The sequence below is a fragment of the Alligator mississippiensis genome, chromosome 6 (assembly GCF_030867095.1).
Source record: "Alligator mississippiensis isolate rAllMis1 chromosome 6, rAllMis1, whole genome shotgun sequence".
Classification (NCBI taxonomy): Eukaryota; Metazoa; Chordata; order Crocodylia; family Alligatoridae; genus Alligator; species Alligator mississippiensis.
In genome coordinates, this window is record NC_081829.1 from 38,856,128 (window position 1) to 38,877,773 (window position 21,646).

The following is a 21,646-nucleotide window of genomic DNA, read 5'->3' on the forward strand; positions in this document are numbered from 1 at the left end:
ATGGACTGGCCGATGCCAACATCTTAAGGGATAGCCAGCACGGGTTTGTTGCGGGTAGGTCTTGCTTGACCAATCTCATTTCCTTCTACAACCAGGTGACCTATCACCTGGACAAGGGAGAAGAGATTGATGTCATATATCTTGACTTCAAAAAAGCCTTCGATCTGGTTTCCCATGATCGCCTCTTGGAGAAACTGGCCAATTGTTGCCTTGGGTCCTCCACGATCCACTGGCTGGAAAATTGGCTCCATGGTTGTACCCAGAGGGTAGTAATTGATGGAAGTCACTCATCATGGTGTCCTGTGACCAGTGGGGTCCCCCAAGGCTCTGTCCTTGGACCCATACTGTTCAACATCTTCATTAATGATGTGGACACTGGAGTCAGAAGCGGACTGGCCAAGTTCACCGATGACACCAAACTTTGTGGCAAAGCATCCACACCAGAAGACAGGCGGGTGATCCAGGCTGACCTGGACAGGCTCAGCAAGTGGGCGGGTGAGAATCTGATGGTGTTCAATGCCGATAAATGCAAGGTTCTCCACCTTGGGAAGAAAAACCCGCAGCATCCTTATAGGCTCAGCAGTGCTATGTTGGCTAGCACTATGGAAGAAAGAGACTTGGGGGTCACAAGATGAACATGAGCCTGCAATGCGATGCTGTGGCTAGTAAAGCGACCAAAACGCTGGCTTGCATCCATAGATGCTTCTCAAGCAAATCGCGGGACGTCATTCTCCCCTTGTACTTGGCCTTAGTGAGGCCGCAGCTGGAGTACTGCGTCCAGTTCTGGGTTCCACAGTTCAAAAAGGATGTGGAGAAGCTTGAGAGAGTCCAGAGAAGAGCCACGCGCATGATCAGAGGTCAGGGAAGCAGACCCTACGATGACAGGCGGAGAGCCCTGGGGCTCTTTAGCCTGGAAAAGCGCAGGCTCAGGGGTGATCTGATGGCCACCTATAAGTTTATCAGGGGTGACCACCAGTATCTGGGGGAACGTTTGTTCAACAGAGCGCCCCAAGGGATGACGACTAGGTTGAACGGTCTACAAGTTAAACGGTTACTAGTTAAACTACTACAAGACTGTTTCAGGCTGGACATAAGGAAGAATTTCTTTACTGTCCGAGCCCCCAAGGTCTGGAACAGCCTGCCACCGGGGGTGGTTCAAGCGCCTACATTGAACACCTTCAATAGCAAACTGGATGCTTATCTTGCTGGGATCCTATGACCCCAGCTGACTTCCTGCCCTTTGGGCAGGGGGCTGGACTCGATGATCTTCCGAGGTCCCTTCCAGCCCTAATGTCTATGAAATCTATGAAAAATACCACTCTGTAAGCCATGCAGTGGGAATGATTGTTTTACTGAGTGACTGCTGAACACACACCATCTGGTATGTTGCTTCATGATCTCAGATGCATAGTTCATACTAATTAACTATTGCTAGATGAGTGTAAATTTATGTATAGGAAATAAGTTCTTACAGTTAGCTGTTGAGGATAATTTTGGTATATACGTATACCTGTAAGGCTGGAGAGAAGAAAGGTGGGGAGAATTTGGATATATTTGAACCTTACACGTGTGGCAGAGATGAGGGTGGGTGTCAGAAATGTAGCCTTATTTCTCTTATTTGCCTATGAAAATTTATGAAGGGCAGTATAACCTTACTGGATCCAGGACTCAGAAAATTCTGATGTTGTTTCCTAATTTTCCTGTTTATGGCTGCTGCTTCCGATATCAAAGGGGTAATTAAAATGGAGATTCTTCCATTTATTAAACCAGAAAAAATGAAGGAAGTGATTATGTTAATGTTTATATTTCATAAAATTAATGTAACTGCTAAAATTAATCCCAGCCTAGGATTCACTGCTTTAGAATTTCTCACTTTTAAAATAAAAGATTTACCAACAGCAAAACATGAAATAACATCTTGCAGAAGCATTTCAGTAGTGCTTTCATGATGTCCAGCAGCCTTCTATTCTGTTCAGAACATGTATTCCCTTATGCTGTATAAACTATCACTTAAAGCTGTTCTCACTTCAGGTGAATTAGTTTGGGGATCAACCTGAATTAGTTTGGGGATCAACTAACCTACCAGTCTGACTCCTTGTAGTAAATATTCTGGTAGTCCCAATTTTCTATGCTCTCTTTACCCATTTGCAAAAAGTGATAAAAAATATTTGATTTTAAAGAACCTGTCTAGTGATGGTAATAATAATTATCCTACAAAAGGGACCTGTATTCTATGTCTATTTTATGTATTTATTGATTATAAATTCCAGTATGAATAGAACATACCATGTACATTGAGTTAACAGCATAGTTTTTTTATATCCCGATACCTTCTTTAAAATTTTTCAGAACCATGCATAGTAAAATGATCCAGCAGCTGGGATATCTGACTGCGAAGGCTTATTCAAGCTAGACTCTCTTTTATCATCATCTGTACAAACAAGCTGTAGGAGCCATATATAATGCCAGTAGCTGATGTTTTCATTCATGTAGGATATTTAAAATAAGAATAGCTAACATTCTGCCACTCCCTCTGTGCAGACATCAATAAAAGTAAATCTTCAAATCCCTCATTTTGGTATAATTAAAAAAAAAACAAAACTTGAAAAAATTACTTGCAGCTGTCCACTAGTATATAACACTTTTCCCACAGTGGAAAGAAATCTCTGCATTTCTTAAAGAAAAGCTATATTACATGCTCACAATATTGATGGGTGCTTGTAGGCAACTACACGTTGCCAATGAAAAACGTTGTTTATGCAATACGTATGACCTGGTTTGGAAAAGAGAATTTTTTATAAGCTGTTCTGCATAGACTTAAAAAGGCGTTATGGCTTGATCTTTCTTTATAACTGAATATTCCTAGTTCCTCAGAGGCCAGACTACAGGATTTGATCTCCCCTAGAATTTTTTTTAAGTAAGCAGATGATAGCTTTGTAGATATCTTCATTTAGTTTGCAAGATTTAAAGAAGAATAGAATGTGTGATTTGCAGGCAAACAATATAGCCGGATTGCATGCATATATATATATATATATATATATATATATATATATATATATATGAAAGCTGTGTATGTGTATGTGTGTGCATTTGTTTCTAAAAAAAAACCCTACATATGTTTATGAACATGATAAATACTGAAATTACTACATAATTTTGTACATTTGAGTCTCAAATTCTTTCATATGCATTATAATATATTTGCCTACATGATAACCACATTTTATAGGTGAATGTAAATATATAGCATCATAAAATCTAACATGATGTACATGGGCATGTGATGTACAATGGAAGGAATAGTGTTCTGTATTATCTGAATGGTGCTTCCATCCCAAACTCATGTTGAGGCACTCTTATACTTTATTTCTTTACTAGCTAATTGTCCATCAAGAATGATAGATTTCAGGGAGTGTTTTTATGGCCCACCCCCCCATTCTCCCTCCCACCCTTCATGGCCAGCCATGTAAAGACTCCCTCTGCTTCCACTGTCACCTCTTCCAATCTCCGGTGTCGGGGCTCCCTTCCCTCACCCGCTTCTGTCTCACAGCAGGGCTTCTCCCCCACCTCCCTCCCTCCCCTCTGCCTCCCCCTCCCTGCCAGTTGTGGTCAGAGTTGGGTGGCGGGTGGGTACCATGACTGTGACCCCCCCCTCCTCTCTTTGCTTCTCTCCCTTCCTACCTTCCCTGCTGCCCAACCCAGACAACAGATGCCAACAGCCCAGACAACAGGCCATGACTCCTTGCTTCACCTCCCACTGCCCCAAACTCACTTGGACCCATGCAGCCTCCTTTCCTTCTTGTTGGTGGTTGTTGGGGCTCCCTTCCCACTCTTCTCCCTCCCTCCTTGCCACACAGCACTGACGACAGCTGCCCCTGTGACCCCCGCTTTGCCTCCCCTCTCCTGCTCCCCTCCCTCTGTCCCTGCCGACCACCTCTCCCTTGGGCAGCCAGGGCATGTTCACCACCACCATGAACTTCCCTAGCAGAGGCTCAAACTTGGGCCTGTGCAGCCTGGGCCCATACAGCCAATCACTGCCCACTCTCTCAGTGGTGCATGCACAGTTAGCCAAAAGTGTTATGTACAGACAGACACATCGACAGACAGATTAAGCCCTTTGTTATATTAGAATACTCTGTATATTATGTCATTTGAATTAAGATATTTGCATAATCTAACAGAGATAATAAAAACTTCAGTGCTCAATGGATTTAATATCCTGAAGCTAGTCATCATTTCATGGGAGTACTGCAACCAAACTAAGATTGTCCTGGATGCTTGGTTTCTAGGTTTTTCATCAAGAAGCATGTCATTTAATATCCCTTTCAAAGATATGACATCTAGGATTGGCACAACCTAGGCACATAGCTGAAATTTTTTGCTACGGGTTTTGGAAAATCTTTCCCTTGACTTCACTGTCTGTGTCCACCTTCCATGTTCACCCTCTGGTACATGGCAAATTACCCTGGGTAGGGGAGGCTGGGGCCAGCACTGGGTTCTTAGAAATTTTCCATTTTTTTCCTGGTGCTCTTGTTCTTTATTGTATTTAAATGGCAAAGCAAACAAAGTGTTCTGGCAATTTGAGTTCAGGAAAAAGCCATAGCTTTTACAGAAATACAAGCAGCACTTCAAGAGCTTTGAGCTTCCTCTCACAGATCATAACCAGTTTCCTTACTATAGAGGCAGGAATCCTTTGATTAATGTAACATGTTTCTTGATGCAGTACTCTGTTCTTTAAACCTGCTTTTTTTCCTATTGTACTTGATGAATAATGTGAATATTTTTATACTAAGGGTTTTTGCCTATTAAATGAAATGAGGCAGATGGAAGTTAAAATACCCTACTTTCCTTTCTTCAAGGATTATTATTTGATTACTTATTATCCAATGTTATGCCTGTGGTTATAGCATACTGTTGTGCAGAACTGTTCCTTTTTTTTTTTTTTTTCATTTAAAAAATTTTATGATGATTTTCTGGATTTTATCTAAACGTGTTAATGTAATGAGTTTCCAGTTTTTCTAGTTCTCATAAAAAATTAAAAAGTTGCAGTCTACCCACAAGAAACATTTTTTTTGACCAAAAATGAACACATTTTGTTTTTAGAATTGGTTTTATCTTTTTGTTTGTTTTAATGGCATTTTGAACAGTAAAAAAAAGTTGTTCAGTTCTACTATTTACTTTGATAGAAGCTGATAATGTATGTCTAAACATTTGGGCTTTTTATTATAAAACTAAATATATTTTGATGCTTAACTACTGAAACATAGGTTTCAAAGTATTGGCTTTTACATTATGGTTCTAATTTCCTCTTATTCTATACCTTGTATAATCATTTACCCCACTGCAGAATGACTGTTATTTATACCCCAATCAAAATAGCTAATTTTTAACCCAGCTTGCACTATTTTACCCAACTATAGAAGATGAAGATAATAAAGAATTAGGTCCTATATCTTTTATGTGAAAAATGCACTAAAACTTTTTGAAATAATCCCTCAGCAGTATGGTAGAAACTTGCATACAAGCATTACATTTAGATTCTCTTAAATGAGTTTAGTGTTCATAGGTCTTAAGTCACCCTAAAAGCGGTGTACCTGATGTAAAGCTAATTCTTGTCAAATGAGAACTAAGTATCAGCATGGGTTAACTCAATGTGACATAGGTTAACCCAGCCTAATGAATGCTTGCATGGGTGTCCAGCACTGCCCCAGGATTGGGAAGGCCCAACCACACTCCATAGCCATAGGGCTATGATGTTTTTACTCTTTCCCCCACCCTCAGCCCTAACCAAGCTATTTTTATCACCCCTGCCCAATCAGCACACCCCAAGACAGGGCAGCCACTGCACTCTGCCCACAGACTCACCAGCCCCTCTCAAAGTGAGCTACCTAACCTAAGCTGAGTCTTCTGAATGCTTATTCATACCTTTAGCCAGTATCTCTATGCTTAATTTTGTTTCAGCATACATTTCCTAAAGTAATTAGCAAATTGCAATTAGGTTACAGCTATCACATATGTCTTTATCTAAGAGATCATGTCTTTAAAAAAGAGAAATCAGCACTTGTTTCCCTACCAGTCTTCAGTGCTTGGGGTAGGCCTTTCCAGAAAGTAGGTAGAAGAGTAATTTCTACTGAAAATCAGCAGGAATTGTTCTCCCTGTTCTTTTGAAAAATCCGTTCCTGGATCCTTCATACAGCTGACTTGTATTTTTGTTTGTTTTAAAAGAAACTTGTAATATACACAGCTGCAAAAGTTTTTTTGTGTTCATTTCCTTTTCTGTTGTGTCCTAGACCTAATAAGATCCATTTTTAAGTTATTTTGAAGTGTTTTTGGACATAGATATTCTCTTTCCTTCATTTGTATGGTATTAATCCAGCACAATGGAATCCTAGTCTATTTGAAGCCCTATACCTTGGTAATAAATATGGGACTATGGTAATAATACTGCCATAATACTAGTAAAATTGATGATGATGATGTTTTCATTTGGATCCATTTTTGACTTTTTGTGTGTCTCTGTTCTTCTTTTACATGCTTCCTTGATATAGCAGACCATTTAGGAATTGAATTCATGGGTAAGAATTCACTTTTCTCTCCTTAATTTCATAATATTGATTTCTTTGGGACTAGCCCTTTGACTGCAATGGCCTTTGCTTTAGGCCCTGAATATTTGCATATTTGCATGTTAGCTAGATTTATTTGTTACATTTTGGATTATTTTAGGATCTTAGTTTAATGCACATGGTATGGAAAATAACACATTAAATCATGGCACCTGAGAAAATATTTTGTACAAGACTTAAGACATTGGAAAAGGTTCAATAATAACGTCTGTCTTGATGCAAATTTACTGTAAATGTTTAAAAAGCTTTAAAACTTGAATTTCCATATAGTATGAAGTTTTGTAACATGTTAAAATAAGTCGTATTAAAACAGGCCAATACACTAGTTCTTAGCAGACTGCTGAGAGAGATTTGAAAAGAAATGACAAGCAAACTGACTTAAATTTAGCATAAAGTCTTTTATTTTAAGGTAGGAACAGACATTAAATCACAGGGATTGCTTCTTACTAGTTTAAAAACTGAAAAAAGTATATCTTTATGGCTCAGATGATTAACCTGTAATAGTTTCGCTAGCCTGTGGGAGTGCTGAGCTTCACAGGTCAAAACCTCACTTGACAACTGGTGTTCAGTAAAGAATATAGATTTTTTCTTGGGAATCCAAAGCTAATCCTTAGCAGAGATAGTGAACAAATTCCTTGCTTTCATAAAACCAGAAGTAAGGTTGAAAATGTCTGAAAAGCAGAGTTAACAGATACTCAGCTAATTCCTAAATAACATTGTCTCAGCTAATCTGTCCCTTCCTCTATTGTATTGCTTAGAACATCCAACTATTAACTCAGTCAATCTTGCTTACATGGATATATTAACATATTAAGAGTTAATATGTTAACTTTTAATATGAAAATATTTACAGTAACATGAAGACAAATGTTGTTTTGATATAATCATCAGGGACCTCAACTAAAAATAAAAAGACTGAAGAAGAGCAACTCAAGATTTGAAATGGTATATTTAGAAGATCTTACAGGGAGAGAATATGACTGCTGACTTTTGCTATGGCATTGTTTTTTTATTCTCCTGTGATTTAAGGCACAACCCTATTATTTACAAGTAAAAATCCCTTAAGTAGTACAGCTTTTTAAAAGGGTGCGTTTATTTGTGTGCTAACATCTTCACCTCTAGATGATAAAGTCAGTATTGCTAAATTAATAAGAGGTGAGCTGTCCTACACATGGGAGTAGTGATGTTTTTCACCCAGACCAGGGAAGCAGGGAATGCAGTGTTTTCAAGTCATCTCAGATTTTTCAAGTCTTTTAGATACCATAACTATTTTAGAATAAGACCCAGCTGAATACAGTGTAGTGTTTGAACAGATCAGAGACATAGAACCTTATAAGAAAATAAGCATTCAGAATGTTAAATGAAACTTAAGGCTCAAAGTCTGTCTGAGCACATGCACAGCTTGCTCATGGCAGTTGATAGGGAGCTGTTGCTGACTTCTAGCTTTGCCCCAGTGTAAATTAAGCTGGGGGGAAATGTAACTTTGGAGGACTTTGTCAGCAGAGAATCAGGGAACACAAGTCTTCTTCCATACTACCTACTTGCTTATCTTGCCTCCTTCTCCCCATTTGCCTAATCTATTCTTAGTTCCCTTCCCTCACCTTAAAATATAATTCCTATCCTGTCTCTTAAGTTGATTGGTATAGTTTATGGGTGTAGTGGAAACAGATGATGAACCTGAGATAGGAACTGGAGAGCTACCTTTGCAAAAGGCTAATTCCAGAAGAGCTCTCTAACAGGTGCAGATAATTCTGCAAGATAATTTCTTAGTGGATAAGAAAGAAGGATAAGAAAGAACTTGATTTGGGTTGGGTTTTCTGGGCACTACTACATACACAAATACTATATCATATATATCATAATCATCTCTCTGAAGATTTCAAGGTACTTTACAGATGTTTATAAATTCAGTGTCCTAGCATTTCTGGCAGGTAAGTAATCCAATAAGCAAAGATTAACATGATTAAGAACAAACTTGTTTCTGTGAGGAGAAGATATTGAAGACACAACCAGGTATCCTTAATAAAACCCTGTTTATCTACAAAGACCTGGATCCCTGAGCACTGAAGAAACAAAACAGCAAGAGCATGTGCTTGTAGCTTCACAAATAGGAGTAGCCCAAATTTGTGCTGCTCCACAGACAGCATGGAGGTCTGGCCAGTAGGCAGAGCATTGGTCTGGACAGCTCAGCCTCTGCTGAGGCAAGCTTATATTGCCTGTATTGTGTCACTTTTTGTTATGGTGGGTTTTTTTGCTACCGGTATTTCCTGATAGCAAAGTTTGCCACTGCACTGCAAATTTGCAGCGCATTCTGTGTTTTCATGTTCCCCCCCATGCAGTTTGTGGTGCCACAAACCTAACACCCCTAAACATGGGGATCTGCCCTTTGGCTACAGCTCCAAAACTTTTTCAGTCAGGACATGGTGCTAAAGCTCGCTCTCTCTCCTAGCATTTTCTTATGGTCAAAAACCAGTTCTGCTGTGTCTACATCCTTGTCTTTCCTCTCACTTTTTCTGATACTCTTACTGTTTTCTTTCACAGACACAAAACCCTTCACAAAACAGTAACAAGCAACACTCCTATATCTATTCCAGTTCTTCATACCCCCTTCTTGGAAGAAGTGATATGCCTATTTGAGAGGCTGCTCTTGTTTTAATTACCTGTTTACAAAAAGGAATGTAGTGGTTTCTAAGCACAATTTCAAAAGTGAAAGGCTGTGCTTATACTGCCATTGTGACAAAATGCACATTTCAAATATGAAAGTGAAACAAAGATTCTCACTAAGGAACAAAAGGAAAACTGACTTCAGACTCCTCAGCTCTTTTTATATCATAGCCATGCATGATGGGATATGCATGTAAAATATGAAAGCTCTCTCCACTGGACTACAGATGAAGCCCTAGTTGTGCAAGAAAGGACAAACCAATGTCAGCCGCTGAAGTACAACAAAAGTTATGAGAGATAAACTAGGTGATTCAAAGACCCTGAGGTGGAATTGATCCAAGTTAGTCAGTTTTCTGTAAGTGGTGTAGTTAGATTGGTAATGAACAGAGCACACATTCACCCTCTGGTGGAGGGGTGACAAATCTTAGACCAGGTTCTGCCATTTGTAAACCAGACTATGTGTACTGGACTTCTGTTATGGGTAAAACCAGTTTCAGGTCACTTACACTTCTGATCAATTATACTTAAAATTATAATGGCTGTTTCTGGTCTACTAGAAAAAAAAACCACCCAAGCATAAAACAAGCATAGCAAATGTACAGGCTTGTTTTTTGTGTGTGGCACTAAATTATGTCCTTCCCCACAGAAGATGTCCATAGACCTAATTTGCATCACATACTTGTATAAATTAGGATTCCAGTGAAGGCAATGGAATTAAATCATTGTAAAAGCAGCAAGAATTTGGACTCAGTCTCTTAAATATTCAGTCTTCACGTCTCCTAAATTACTGGAATAAACTGAAAAGAGCAACAACAAGGCATAAGACACAGTTAAACTTATTTCTGAGTTTTATTCATTTCAGAAAAAGCTGATTCATTCTCTGTAAAATTATTTTACTAGCAAATGTTGCAACAGCCAGCCAGGTCTTTTGTTAATATGACCAGTGTGAGCATGTAGGTGAGACTCAGGGGATGCATGGTGTGGTTACTTGAATCTCTGACCTTGAATTTTATCATCCACTGCAACAGACACGTTTTGATTTTGCCAAGCCAAAACAGCTTGTTTTTGCTGAGGGACAGTATCAGCAAAACTGAGGAGATTGAATCTTTTTGCTGCTTTGCTCAACTAAATAAAAGGCAACATTCACTGATTTCTTAACAGCTCAGAGTGTATATAGCTTGTTTACTGGGCTTCGTATGTGCAACAATATCTTTAAGTAGCAAAAAAACAAATGAAAAAAAATATGTGATAACTGAGAAGGCCTTCATGATCATTGAGTATCATAAGCCACATTCTCAGCTGGTGCAATTTATATGATTCTGTTGTCTTCAACAGAGCTGTGTTTACTTGCAGCAGCTGTGAATGTATGTAGCTGCATGTATTCTAATAAGAGCAAAATACAGACTTCCCTGAATTCCATTATCAGTAATAAGCTTATGTATCCTATTTTGACAGTAATGCTCTTTAGAGCATGGACAATTTTTGCATGTCTGTGCAGTCATTGGAGTCCTGATCCCTGATCCCAATGATTGCCAGGGGTAAATAAAGTATAAATAAATACTTAACAATTTTCCTCCTAAATTTAAGTGCAACTATTAATACTATTTAATCATGCAATTTTATTTTCTTAATAAGTTCCTAAAAACTACAAGATCAGAATGGAACTTCACAGAACAATTGGATGGTTCCCAGAGAGGAGAGAAATGCAGCTTTTAACTGAACCATCAAACCATGCATATGTTTAATACCAGTGCGTGTATCTACATGTCCAATTAGCATGTAGCAATAAACTATGGTGCAGTTTGTGTGGGAGTTAGCTGCTCCCAGGTGCAGCATCTTCACGTGCACCCAGGACTGCAGTTGTTTTAGCTGTAGTGGAGCAGCCCTGGGCTAGCAGAGGATTTAGGGGGTCAGCCATGGGGTGACAGCACCGGGCAGTTGAGTGGCTGGGTCATGAACCTGCCAAAGTGTGGGGCTAGCCACCAGACAGTCCCTGCACTGTAGCACTGTCTTGCCCCACCCAGCCCCAGTTCATGTCTACACATGTATTTCAGGGGGCTAAATTACTCTGCCATAGAATAGTACTTGTCCCAGACAGTACTTTCCTACAGCGGATTTAATTAATTTACCAAGCCCTAATATGAGCACACATGTACATGGTGATGCTTTGTGGTGGAGCTAATTAATCAGCTCCACAGTAAAGTGTATATGTAGATGCACCCGATGTCACCAAAAGTAATAATTAATTTCTGCTGTTTCCTTACTGCCTACCAACCTAGTATTCAGTAGCTTTGCTTATTAGCTCTTTTCTAGAACTAGGCTGTCAACACTTTGATGTAAAGACCATTTATTTTATTTGCTTTATGACTACTTTTATAAGTACTACAAAGTAATACTGGAACTCAATGGCATAAAATGCCTTTGGAATTAGCACTTTCTAGAAGACAGTCCTTCACACTGAGAAGAATGATCACCTAGAATCTCTACAGATTAGAATATTGGGGATCCAGTGGAAGCAGGAAGTCCTCAAAACATGGGAATACTGAGGAGGCAGAGTATCTGGGGTAAGAAACACAAAAAGATTAGCATCTGTGGGTTAGATACGTTTACTGAGGACCATGTTACAATTTAATTTTAGGTGGCTCCTGGAGCTCTTAACCCATGGACTGTCTACACATTAACACCTGAAACTAATTTTAAGCACATATTAGGCAGCTTAAAGTTATGCCATTCCAGGCCAGGTTTATCTTTGATCTGTGTTATCCAGCTCATGTTCCATTAATGTAGGAGTGGGCAAAATATGGCCCACAGGCTGGATTTGACCCACCAGGTCATTCTATCTGGCCTGTAGGGCCCCTAAAAAAATTAGTAAATGAATATTTATTTGCTCCTGGCTGCCTGCCAAAGCTGACAGGAGACAGGGGCAATAGGACCCAGGGGGAGCCCTCAGCAGAACTGAGCAGCCCAGCCCCACTCCACCCCTAGCCACTTCACTCTCTCCTGCTCCCGCCCTGCTCTGGCACCATGTGGATCCCAGCTGCATTATTGCATCATTGGACTGGGGAACACACAGCCACACCGGTAAGTGTGTGTGGGGGGGGGGGGTTGTGCAGGGAAGGGAAGTGTGTGTGTGTGTGCAGGCAGGGTCAATGTGTGTAGGCAGGAGCTCTTTGTGTGTGTGTGTGTGTGTGTGTGTGTGTGTGCGTGTGTGCGCGCGCGTGTGTGTGTGTACATGCAGGCAGGAGCAGTGTGGGTGTGTGTGGGTGTGTTCATAGTGTGAGTCCCACATGCACACCCCACCATACACATGCGACCACACACCCCTTGCACTGCCATATATGCAGACCCCCACACCCACACCTCCTCACACACCCCAGCCAACCCTGCTCCCCATACATCCATCCACAGACCCCATACCCACCCACACCCCACATACCCACAACCCCCACACAAACCTATATGCACCCCCACAATATACAAGTGTAAGACTTCATTTTAAGCTATTGTGCAATCACCTCTGTGTATACTATACAAACGCATGTAAATCAGGACAAAAATATTTTTTGAAATCAAATTAATGAATGCTGTAGATGTTTGCTTTTTAGAATATAATTTGTTTTATCCTGGTTCTAAGATGGCAGAACCCTTTGCTGAAAGGAGTTCTTCCAGGAGTAACGGGAGGGGGACTTCTGGTGGCAAAGGTCAGGGGTTAGGGAACGATCACAAAATGGTGACTTCCAGTCACAAGATGGTGACCAGGGGGAAACCTGTCAAGGGGTGGGGCTACCCACATGGCCCTCAACAGCCTGCCAAAACTCAGTAAGCAGCCCTCTGCCTGAAATAATTGCCCACTCCTGCATTAATGTGTGTCCACTCCCCACAGATGAGCAACCCAAATTTCATTCTTCCAGCACCCCATGTTGCAACATTCCCTCTACCCTCTCATGTTGTATGTGAACAAATTTTTCACCCCCTGAAATCTACTGTCTGGAGGGCAATTCTGGCTCCAAGCCAACTCCTCCCTCCTACCCATGGGGGTGTAACTTTTCCAACCCCAGTGTTACAACCCCATGCAAATAGCCTGCAGAGTACATACCAGCTAGCCAGGTAGGAAGGCATGTACAGATCCAGGAGTGGAGTCTGGGGAGTAGAGGGAAGAGGCAAGGTGGGGGTGGGGGCAGATCAGGTCCCCGTGAGTTGGGGCTTTCTTCCCAGGGGTGGTGTGGTAGCTACCCCAAAAGCACCTTCCCTCACCAGTCCCACCTTCTGGCAATCCAAGGAAGTATGATGAGCACCCCCCACACCCCAATCCCAAATCCCAATTTATTAAAACATGAGACCTTCTTTAATTTATTTCCTCTTATTTAATGTTTTACTTCTTTTTATTTTATCTTTCAGTGGCTGACTTCCTTCATTTTACCACACTTCTACCACCCCTATTTCCTTTTCACCTCCTATTTCATTACCCACTGCCATCCCAATAACTCTTTGCCTTCCAGCTTCATTTTCCTGCCTCCCCGCACTGCCCCAACCTGTCTCTCCCTCCTCTCTCTCCCCCACATCCTCACAGAGCAGGGATAGAAGCCTGGCTCACCAGCCCTGTAGTGGCTACTCACAGCTTTAGCTTTAGATTTAGTCAGGCCGCTGTTCACCAGCCCTCTAGTGTCAAGTCACAGCTGTGCATATGGGGAGACAGAGAAAGTTTTTAGCCTGAAGGTGTGACCACTCCAAACTCAAGCAAGCACTAACACTGATTAACATTTGAGCAGCTAAAAGTGCAGCACATAACAACGTCCTGAAAGTTTAAGCTACTGTTTAAGGCTGAACCTTTGCCAATTTGAATTGAAGAAGGATTTAATCATATGTGATTTTTTGAGCTGTGTGAATTGTGTTCTGTATTACCCTATGTATTTCTCATCTTGTTTTTACCCCCAAATTTGTGTCTGATTTCTCACTCCACTGGCAGCAAATTATTGCTAGTTAATTTGCACTGCTTGTGAAGAATAGGATAGGGATTTACTTTATATTTAATTTAGGTGGATTGCAGTAATCTATGGCAATTTCTAACCCTTTTCAGTATTAAAGTCACTTTCTGGATTATATAGGTGAACTTGTTCTAGTGCATTTTAATTTACCTGAGTAATTTTCTTCTCCTTTTTCTGTTGTGACTATAAATTCAGCTTTTTTTCTTGCCAAGTGGAGAGGGGAGGAAGTGTGGTCATCCTATTAGTTTTTTGCTTTTCCTTTTATAGTAAATTTTCCAGGAAATTCATAAAGTACTTTATTACCAAGAAGCAAATGTTTTTGCCTGTTCTGGTGTTTGAAAAAACAAAAGATATAATTAAAAAATAAGGGGGCATATCAAGTTGTTATCAGAAACATTGAGTCCATCCCTTGTAATGTTTTCATTTTCCTGAGCAAATGGAATCCATGTGTAGAGGTAAGAGGAAGATATTTTCTTTGAACAACAAAGGAATTGATGTGGGACCTTGAATAAATGTCTATTTCATACATGCTTCCAGGAAAATACACACATTTGTTCGTAATTCATGGTTAACCCTTAATCCATGTCATTACACTAACAAAGTAGGAAGAAATGCGTACGCTGGGAACCAGGTTTTAGGGAAAAATACACAAGCAACATGCCTGAAAAAAACTTGTGTATACAGATTTTCTGACTGATTATGTACTTATGCATTTAAATTTTGCATGCATAATATTTTGCAGATGACAATGCCTGTCAGGTTTCTATGCATATGGCCCATCTCTACATTGAGCATTACCTTAAAGCCAGGTCATTGGATTGCACAAATACTGAATTTAGAATTGTATAGTTAAATGTGATATTCTATTCAATGAATTTCATAAACTTCATTTTGAATGTGATATTTAGGTAAATGGTTGATTTAGCCTGAGAAATTGCTAAAACAGAGGGAACACAAAGGAATAGGCCTTCGGGTGACTTGCAATCTCAAATTTTACTCCTGACTGTGTTTGGTTAGCATTTGTTCAGATGCTTTGGTTAGTATTTGCTGAGATGCACACAGTATGTGAAAAGTAGCTCATGTATTTGTTCCTCACTGCAACGTTCCTGGAAAGTGGCTGGATTTTCATACCAATCTTGTTGGCATGGTAGAGCTTCATACCAAACTTGTTGGCATGGTAGAGCTTTGAGAAGAAGTCCCAGGATTTGTCCATAGGTGAGACTGTCTGGCCTTTATATTAACTGGTACCAGATGAAGTTGGAAGCAACTTTGGAGGTGGTAAGCACAGCACATTTTACAGGACTCATTGTTAGCCTATTTACTCATTTCTTCCTTTGCTTTGCTCTAGCTGTAAATTTTACTCTAACTACTCAGGAGACCATGATTTTGAGTGACAAAAGTTGTGCCACTTTTACACAGTCATGATGGAGTTGGTGCTAGGTTGGCCCCTCTCTCATTTCCAAGAACTACGGAGACACCTGTTGCATCTACCAGACCATACCAGTATGAGTGATCAGAAAACAATGACTGTTTAAACTAAAGAAGAGTAAGTACCATGTTAAATGTGCTTGTAACATTACTGATGTTTCTAACAATGATCTAAAACTTTGTGTCCTCTGTGCCTAGATGTGGCTGCTCCTCCACAGTTGCTAGAAGAAGGAGAGAAAGGTAGGTCATGTAAAAAAAAATTGACAATGCACCGTAGAGAGCTCTAAATGATTTATTTTTTATGTACACTTTTCTTTTCTTTTTCAGGAGCATTAGAATTTGACAAGCTGGAGAAATGCTGAGTGAATTGCTGCAGTGGCTGGATTTTTTTAAATATAATTTTTCTAATTATTTTGCAATTGTCTGGTGTTCCATTTCTCCTGCACCATCAACATCTCTCTCACAACTAATCAGATACTGGTATAAAGCCACTGTTATTCCTAGAGTAATTAATGGTTTACCATCATGATAATCATGATATTCATTATATCATGATAAGAAGACCAACCAGGTGTTCAGGTAATATACCTCATAGTCATAGTCATGCTGGGATCAGCTAGAAAATCTACAGTATTCCTGGAGGAAGAGTACTTGACTAAAGTGTTAGTACCATTGGCATCGGGATTACAGACTGCATGCACTTGCAGATGATAGAAGTGGATTTGTGTTCCATAACGTAGATCGCCTCATTCTTGGTATGTGCAGACAATTCCAATACTGAATTTTCATCAGGTATGGATGCAGTGTTTAACAAGTCTGATTTGATGGTATCTATATACTTTATTCTTTGTGGTTATGCCTCTGTTTCTCAATATCTGCCCTTCACTAGATATACCTGCTTCACTAGATCTACCTGCTATCTTCTTTTATATTTTTTAGGCTTGGATTTTGTGCTTGTATATTTAGGTTAGCAGATAAAAGCTATCTGCTGTGTTAGAGCATTATTATTAATAGCTTTTTAATTGTCATGGCAGTTTTATTGGTAATATTTAAATCATGTTTACATTCCAATACAAATGAAAACACAAGTAAACAAACAAACAAAAAAGCCCCCAATAAACCATTAATGATCCAAAGTTCATTGAGGTTAGTGGGAGACTTGCTGTTATTTTTAATGGGTTTTTATTCAGTCCAATGGGAACTGATCCAGCTCCTATTGAAATCAGTGGGATTTTTTTCCATTAGCTGGTTCCAAGCCAATGATTGAGGAATGGGAATCTGATGTATGCCTGAGTAGCACTGACACTTCCCATTTTCTATAGAAGACTCACTACTGCTTAGAAAAATACAAGCCAGGGAGCCGCTTCCTAATTTTAACCTTCTTTCATTTCTCTTTCCTTGTCTGTCCACTCTTCTTTAGTTTGTCTTCTCCTTTATGTGCCTATAAATTCTCCGCTATTGATGCTTCAAATGTTTTCTGAAGAGTTAGGGTAACTTTCTTTTTTAAATGATTTGTATTAACTGTTATGCAGAGTACTGGGGAATCATTTCAAAATATCAAAACTGTTCTAGTTTTCTCTAATGTAGAGAGAAAAATAAAAATTGAGAGAGAGAGAGAGAGATGTTTGGAAGTTTGCTCATTTGTAGTTGTAATGGTTCCTCCTGTCATTGAAAATGATACAGGACTTGGAAAACTGGAGCTGCATGTGTATTAAATTGCCTAGTTCATAAAATATGTATGCATCAAAAATGAATACAGCAATGTTAACTTAGCTAATCAGCTTCAGAAAAACAAAAACACATGTTAGTTACTATATGATGCAATGGCATGGGATATTAATGAAGTAAAAGAGGTGCATCTTTATCCTTGTCTTGGCATTTATTTTATCCTTGTGTTGACATTTACTTCAGCAAATTTCAGTTTTAAATTCATTCTTGAAACAATGTTGATTTGTTTCTGACAAACAAAGGTTAGGCATTTTTTCATGATAATAAGCGTAGTTGTGTTTCCTTGAGTTTGGAGAGAGGATTTTGATTTTCCATAAACTGTACACAACATTGTCTTATGCTGGGAGTTTTTCTGCAAGCTACAGAGGCAGTGTAAAAGTTGTGTGGGATAAATGGTGGTGTTTTAAGTGCAGAGCATTAAGTAATTTTATCCTCCAAATTACTAAATGACAATCCCAAAATAATATTAATCTCCCACTGCCAGTTTGGCAGTATGAATCCCATTTTTTTTAGGCTTATGTATTTCTTTGCCTTACCTTGGAGGACACCTCCTGTAAAAAGAAGCAAAATAAAGTTAGTTGTGATTGATTACTTATTAAAGAAAAGAAAGCAACAACATAGTACAGAATACAAATAGTAAACAATTTTATTTCAGTTAGATGCTCTTTGGTTTTTCTCTTTGTGGAAAGATTGGATTTTCACTTACAGTGCTTTCTAGCTACTTTGCATATATTTTAAGCCAAGCGGGTATGAACCAAAGCAGGTACTGTGGAGTAGCTGAAGTACTAAGTTCACACTTGTAGCTCACTTGACAGCTTACTTCACACACGTACCTATGGCCCCTAGCAGACAATGGCCTGATTGGGATCAGAGGAATTTTATGTCCTATCCCAAACATAGCTACTCTTGCCATGTCAGACATTCATTGCAGGGGGCATAATGTTAGGAACTAAGACAACTTTCCTCCAATTCCAACTGTGTCATTACAGAAGTGCCCTGCATCTGATCCTGCAGATTGAGCAGGAGGCAGCTCTGTCTTGGACCCAGGGCTGCCTCCAGTGGCTTCCAGACCCACAGTTGTCAGGGTCAGGCCAAACAAACACTAGATTTTCAGCTCTGAGCCTGGGTTTTCTTGGGCCAGGTCTGTCAATCAACTGGTTGCTGTCCCCAGCCCCTGGGACAGACCTGGGTCTAGTTCCAGACTTCTGGTCATAGGCTAACAATCATCCTGGGTCAGCCACAGGACTGCCCACCTGCACACATAATTTTAAAAGTCCTGGGGCACTGGGACCCTAGGATCAGGGGGCCTCTCCCCAGTCTTGGGGTCCCTGTGCCCCAGGACATGTAAAAACTGCATGGGTAGACCAGCTCCCTGCAGCTCTCCATAACAAAGCATTAAAGTGCCTTATTCTGCAGCCCCAATGGGGGCAGTAGGGCAAAGCAGGAAAGTATACTGGGTGTGTGTGGGCATGGGGAGGGGTTGCCAAGTTTCCAATGTGAGGGGGAAACTCCTCAGTTACTCCTGCTGGGCAACAGTGGAACTCACTGTCCTAGCAGCTCATTTTTCGTGTTGGAACTGGGACTGTCTCAGTGCTGACCCTCCTCCCTGTGTCAGTGCTGCCAATCAGCTGATGGTCAGCATTGGGATGGGGGGTGCTACAATTTATGGCACAATACAAACAAACCATTAAAATGTTCAACATGATTTGTAGAATATTTTGGGGCCAGTTTGCCACTTCGTGGCACCATAAATTGGCTGCCTATGTAGGACTGTTACTGCTTATAGTGCAATTAACTTGTTAATTGCACCATAATTGTAATGGGTGCCAGGGGCCTAAGTGTAAGTGAATCCTTCTTGGTGTGAATAAACTAAAGAGTTTCTAAATGGGTGATGATGATGTTTAAGTATCACAAAACTAAAGATAGTCTTTAAATGCAGTTACTTCAACAAACTTCAGGGAACTGTCAAAGGGAAGCAATTAATAAATATTAGTAAGCTTAAACTGCAGTATATCTCCCTCTTTGGTTACCAAGGTTATCTTGCATCTCCTTTCCAGGAACACATAGGACAGATCCAGATGAGCATGGCCGTGCAGTATGCAGTGTCACAAACACGTTTTCAGCGCCACGTATCGCACAGTCAGGCATTCTCTGCACTACAAGGGTGCACTGTCCGAGTGTGCACTACTCCAGTTTTTTTTCCCCACAGGTTTCTTTGACCCCTGGATATCCAGGGGTCAAAAAAAAACAAACCTCACAGGAAAAAAAAAAAAGAGCAGCGCATGCTTAGGCAGCATCTGCTGCTGAAAAGTGGAGCCAGGCTGCACGGAGCCTGCTGCAGCTGCTGGCTAGGCTGCAGCTGGCAAGATTACCACAGCTACAGCCCTGGGAGGCCCCCAGGACTCCAGATAAGGCTGCTGGGGCCAGCACAGTGCTGGGCCCAGCCTCCCCTACCACCTTTGGGGTAACTTGCTGCACGCCAAAGTGCACATGGCATGGGCATTCCCTGGGGACAAGTAGCTGCAGCGCAAGGTGCACTACCACTACTTATCCCCAGGGAACCAAATGTCCGTGCACATCTGGATGTACCTATATAGTCCAAATAAAATTACTCAAATGTACCTAATGTTTTCAGTAGTGTATCTAGGGCAGGACATGCAGGGTGCTGGGCACCAATTATGAGGGAGCACCAGAATGCCCCCCACTGGGAGTATTTGCTGCAGCAGGGGAAACCATGTGCTACTCACAGGGGTTGGGCAGCACAGCATCCTACCAATCAGTGTATCTGGGGAGGTGATTGGGGCAAATGGAATGGTGCTTTTCCTCTCAAGAACATTTGCAGTGCCAGGGGAATCCCCGCACTACCCCTACTCAGCCACAGGAGCTGGCCAGTGCAGTGCTGCACCATGCAGTCATGCAGTGTAACCCGGGGGGGGGGGAGGGGTAAGAAGAATGGTGCCTCATCTCTTCTTCCCTCGGGAGCTTTTATCAAAGTGGGCATAGCCCTGCTCCTAGTAAGCATGTATGTGAATGGGGCAGCAGGATCCACTTGGTGGAAGTCAGGCCATGGGAAAGCTAACACTAGTGACCCTGAACCGTCATAGTGGCAGTGGTAGTTGGGGCAGGTAAGATTTCCCTTCCCCTCACCCATGCCATACCCCTTCTTGCCCTCTCCCACCCACAGTGGTTGGCATAACCTTGCCCTTCCATCCCACTTTGGGTGCTCAAAAAGTTCACTACACCACTTGGTATTTTTTAGAGGAATTTGTTAGTATCTCAAAATACAATAGCATTTCAATATTGCATTAGATAAGTGTAAGAAATATTTCAATCTAATCCCTTGGCAATCCCTTGTAAACTTCATCTCACCAATGATATACAGAAATTGCACTGTACTGGCAAGGTACTGGTTGTAGCTGTGTAATGGTTGTAGTTTCTTCTTCATAGTCTTCTGGAGTAATGCTTCTCAAAGGGGTAGATGAAACAGGTGAAGCTAAGTATGGAATTTGTTCAAGTTTTCCCATCTCTTTCTTAAATGCATATGGATCACCTTTCTCAATTACCCAGAGTGTTCACAATATATCAAACTGGGGGTATTATTAGGAAAGGGAGGTTGCAACCCAGTTTGCCACTTAAATCAGCGGTCAAGGTCATTAGTGTCATTGTTGCTATTGTCCTTATGTCAGGTGTTATTGATGTGTTGTCAGTGGTGAAGTCTCAGGAACTGTGGTGACAGCAAAAGTCAAAACCAAGAGATCCCAACACCAATCTTGTCTTAAAGAACAGCCACAGGTTCAGTTCGGTGGGTGGCAAAGATTCAGACAGGTTTATTGTCTACAATTACAGGCCTAATAAGTACATCAGACCAGGTGTTAAAACATTTATACTTGTGACAAGGTAGAGCCCCGCAGGCTCCCTTAGGTCACTAGAAAGTTCCCATGCTTTCCAATTCTCCTTTTATACAGTGGTGCAAACAAATTATATATTACATTCCTTCTGTATCTTGAATATCTTAAAACATTTTATACCCTGGACTTGTTTCACAGCTGCTCTGGGTGTTTCCATTTCGGCTTCATCATTCTAGTATTGGACTATCCAATACCTTGTACAGTCATCTCCCCCTCTCATCTTCTGACAGGAGTGCACATCTGGTCCACGTGCCAAGTTTTTGTTTACAAAAGGAGTTCATGCATGAGTCAAGTTTGCTGGTCAGGC

The 21,646-nt window shown here is 40.8% G+C and overlaps 1 protein-coding gene across 1 annotated transcript in view; it reads left to right on the top strand.

The window, feature by feature from the left end:
* Positions 1–21,646, top strand: part of NRG3 (neuregulin 3) — a 1,058,867-nt gene that overhangs the window by 893,793 nt on the left and 143,428 nt on the right. Inside the window, exon 4 of the mRNA XM_019497070.2 lies at positions 6,552–6,578. Coding sequence (XP_019352615.2) covers positions 6,552–6,578 — 27 coding nt within the window. The remainder of the gene's footprint in view (positions 1–6,551; positions 6,579–21,646) is intronic.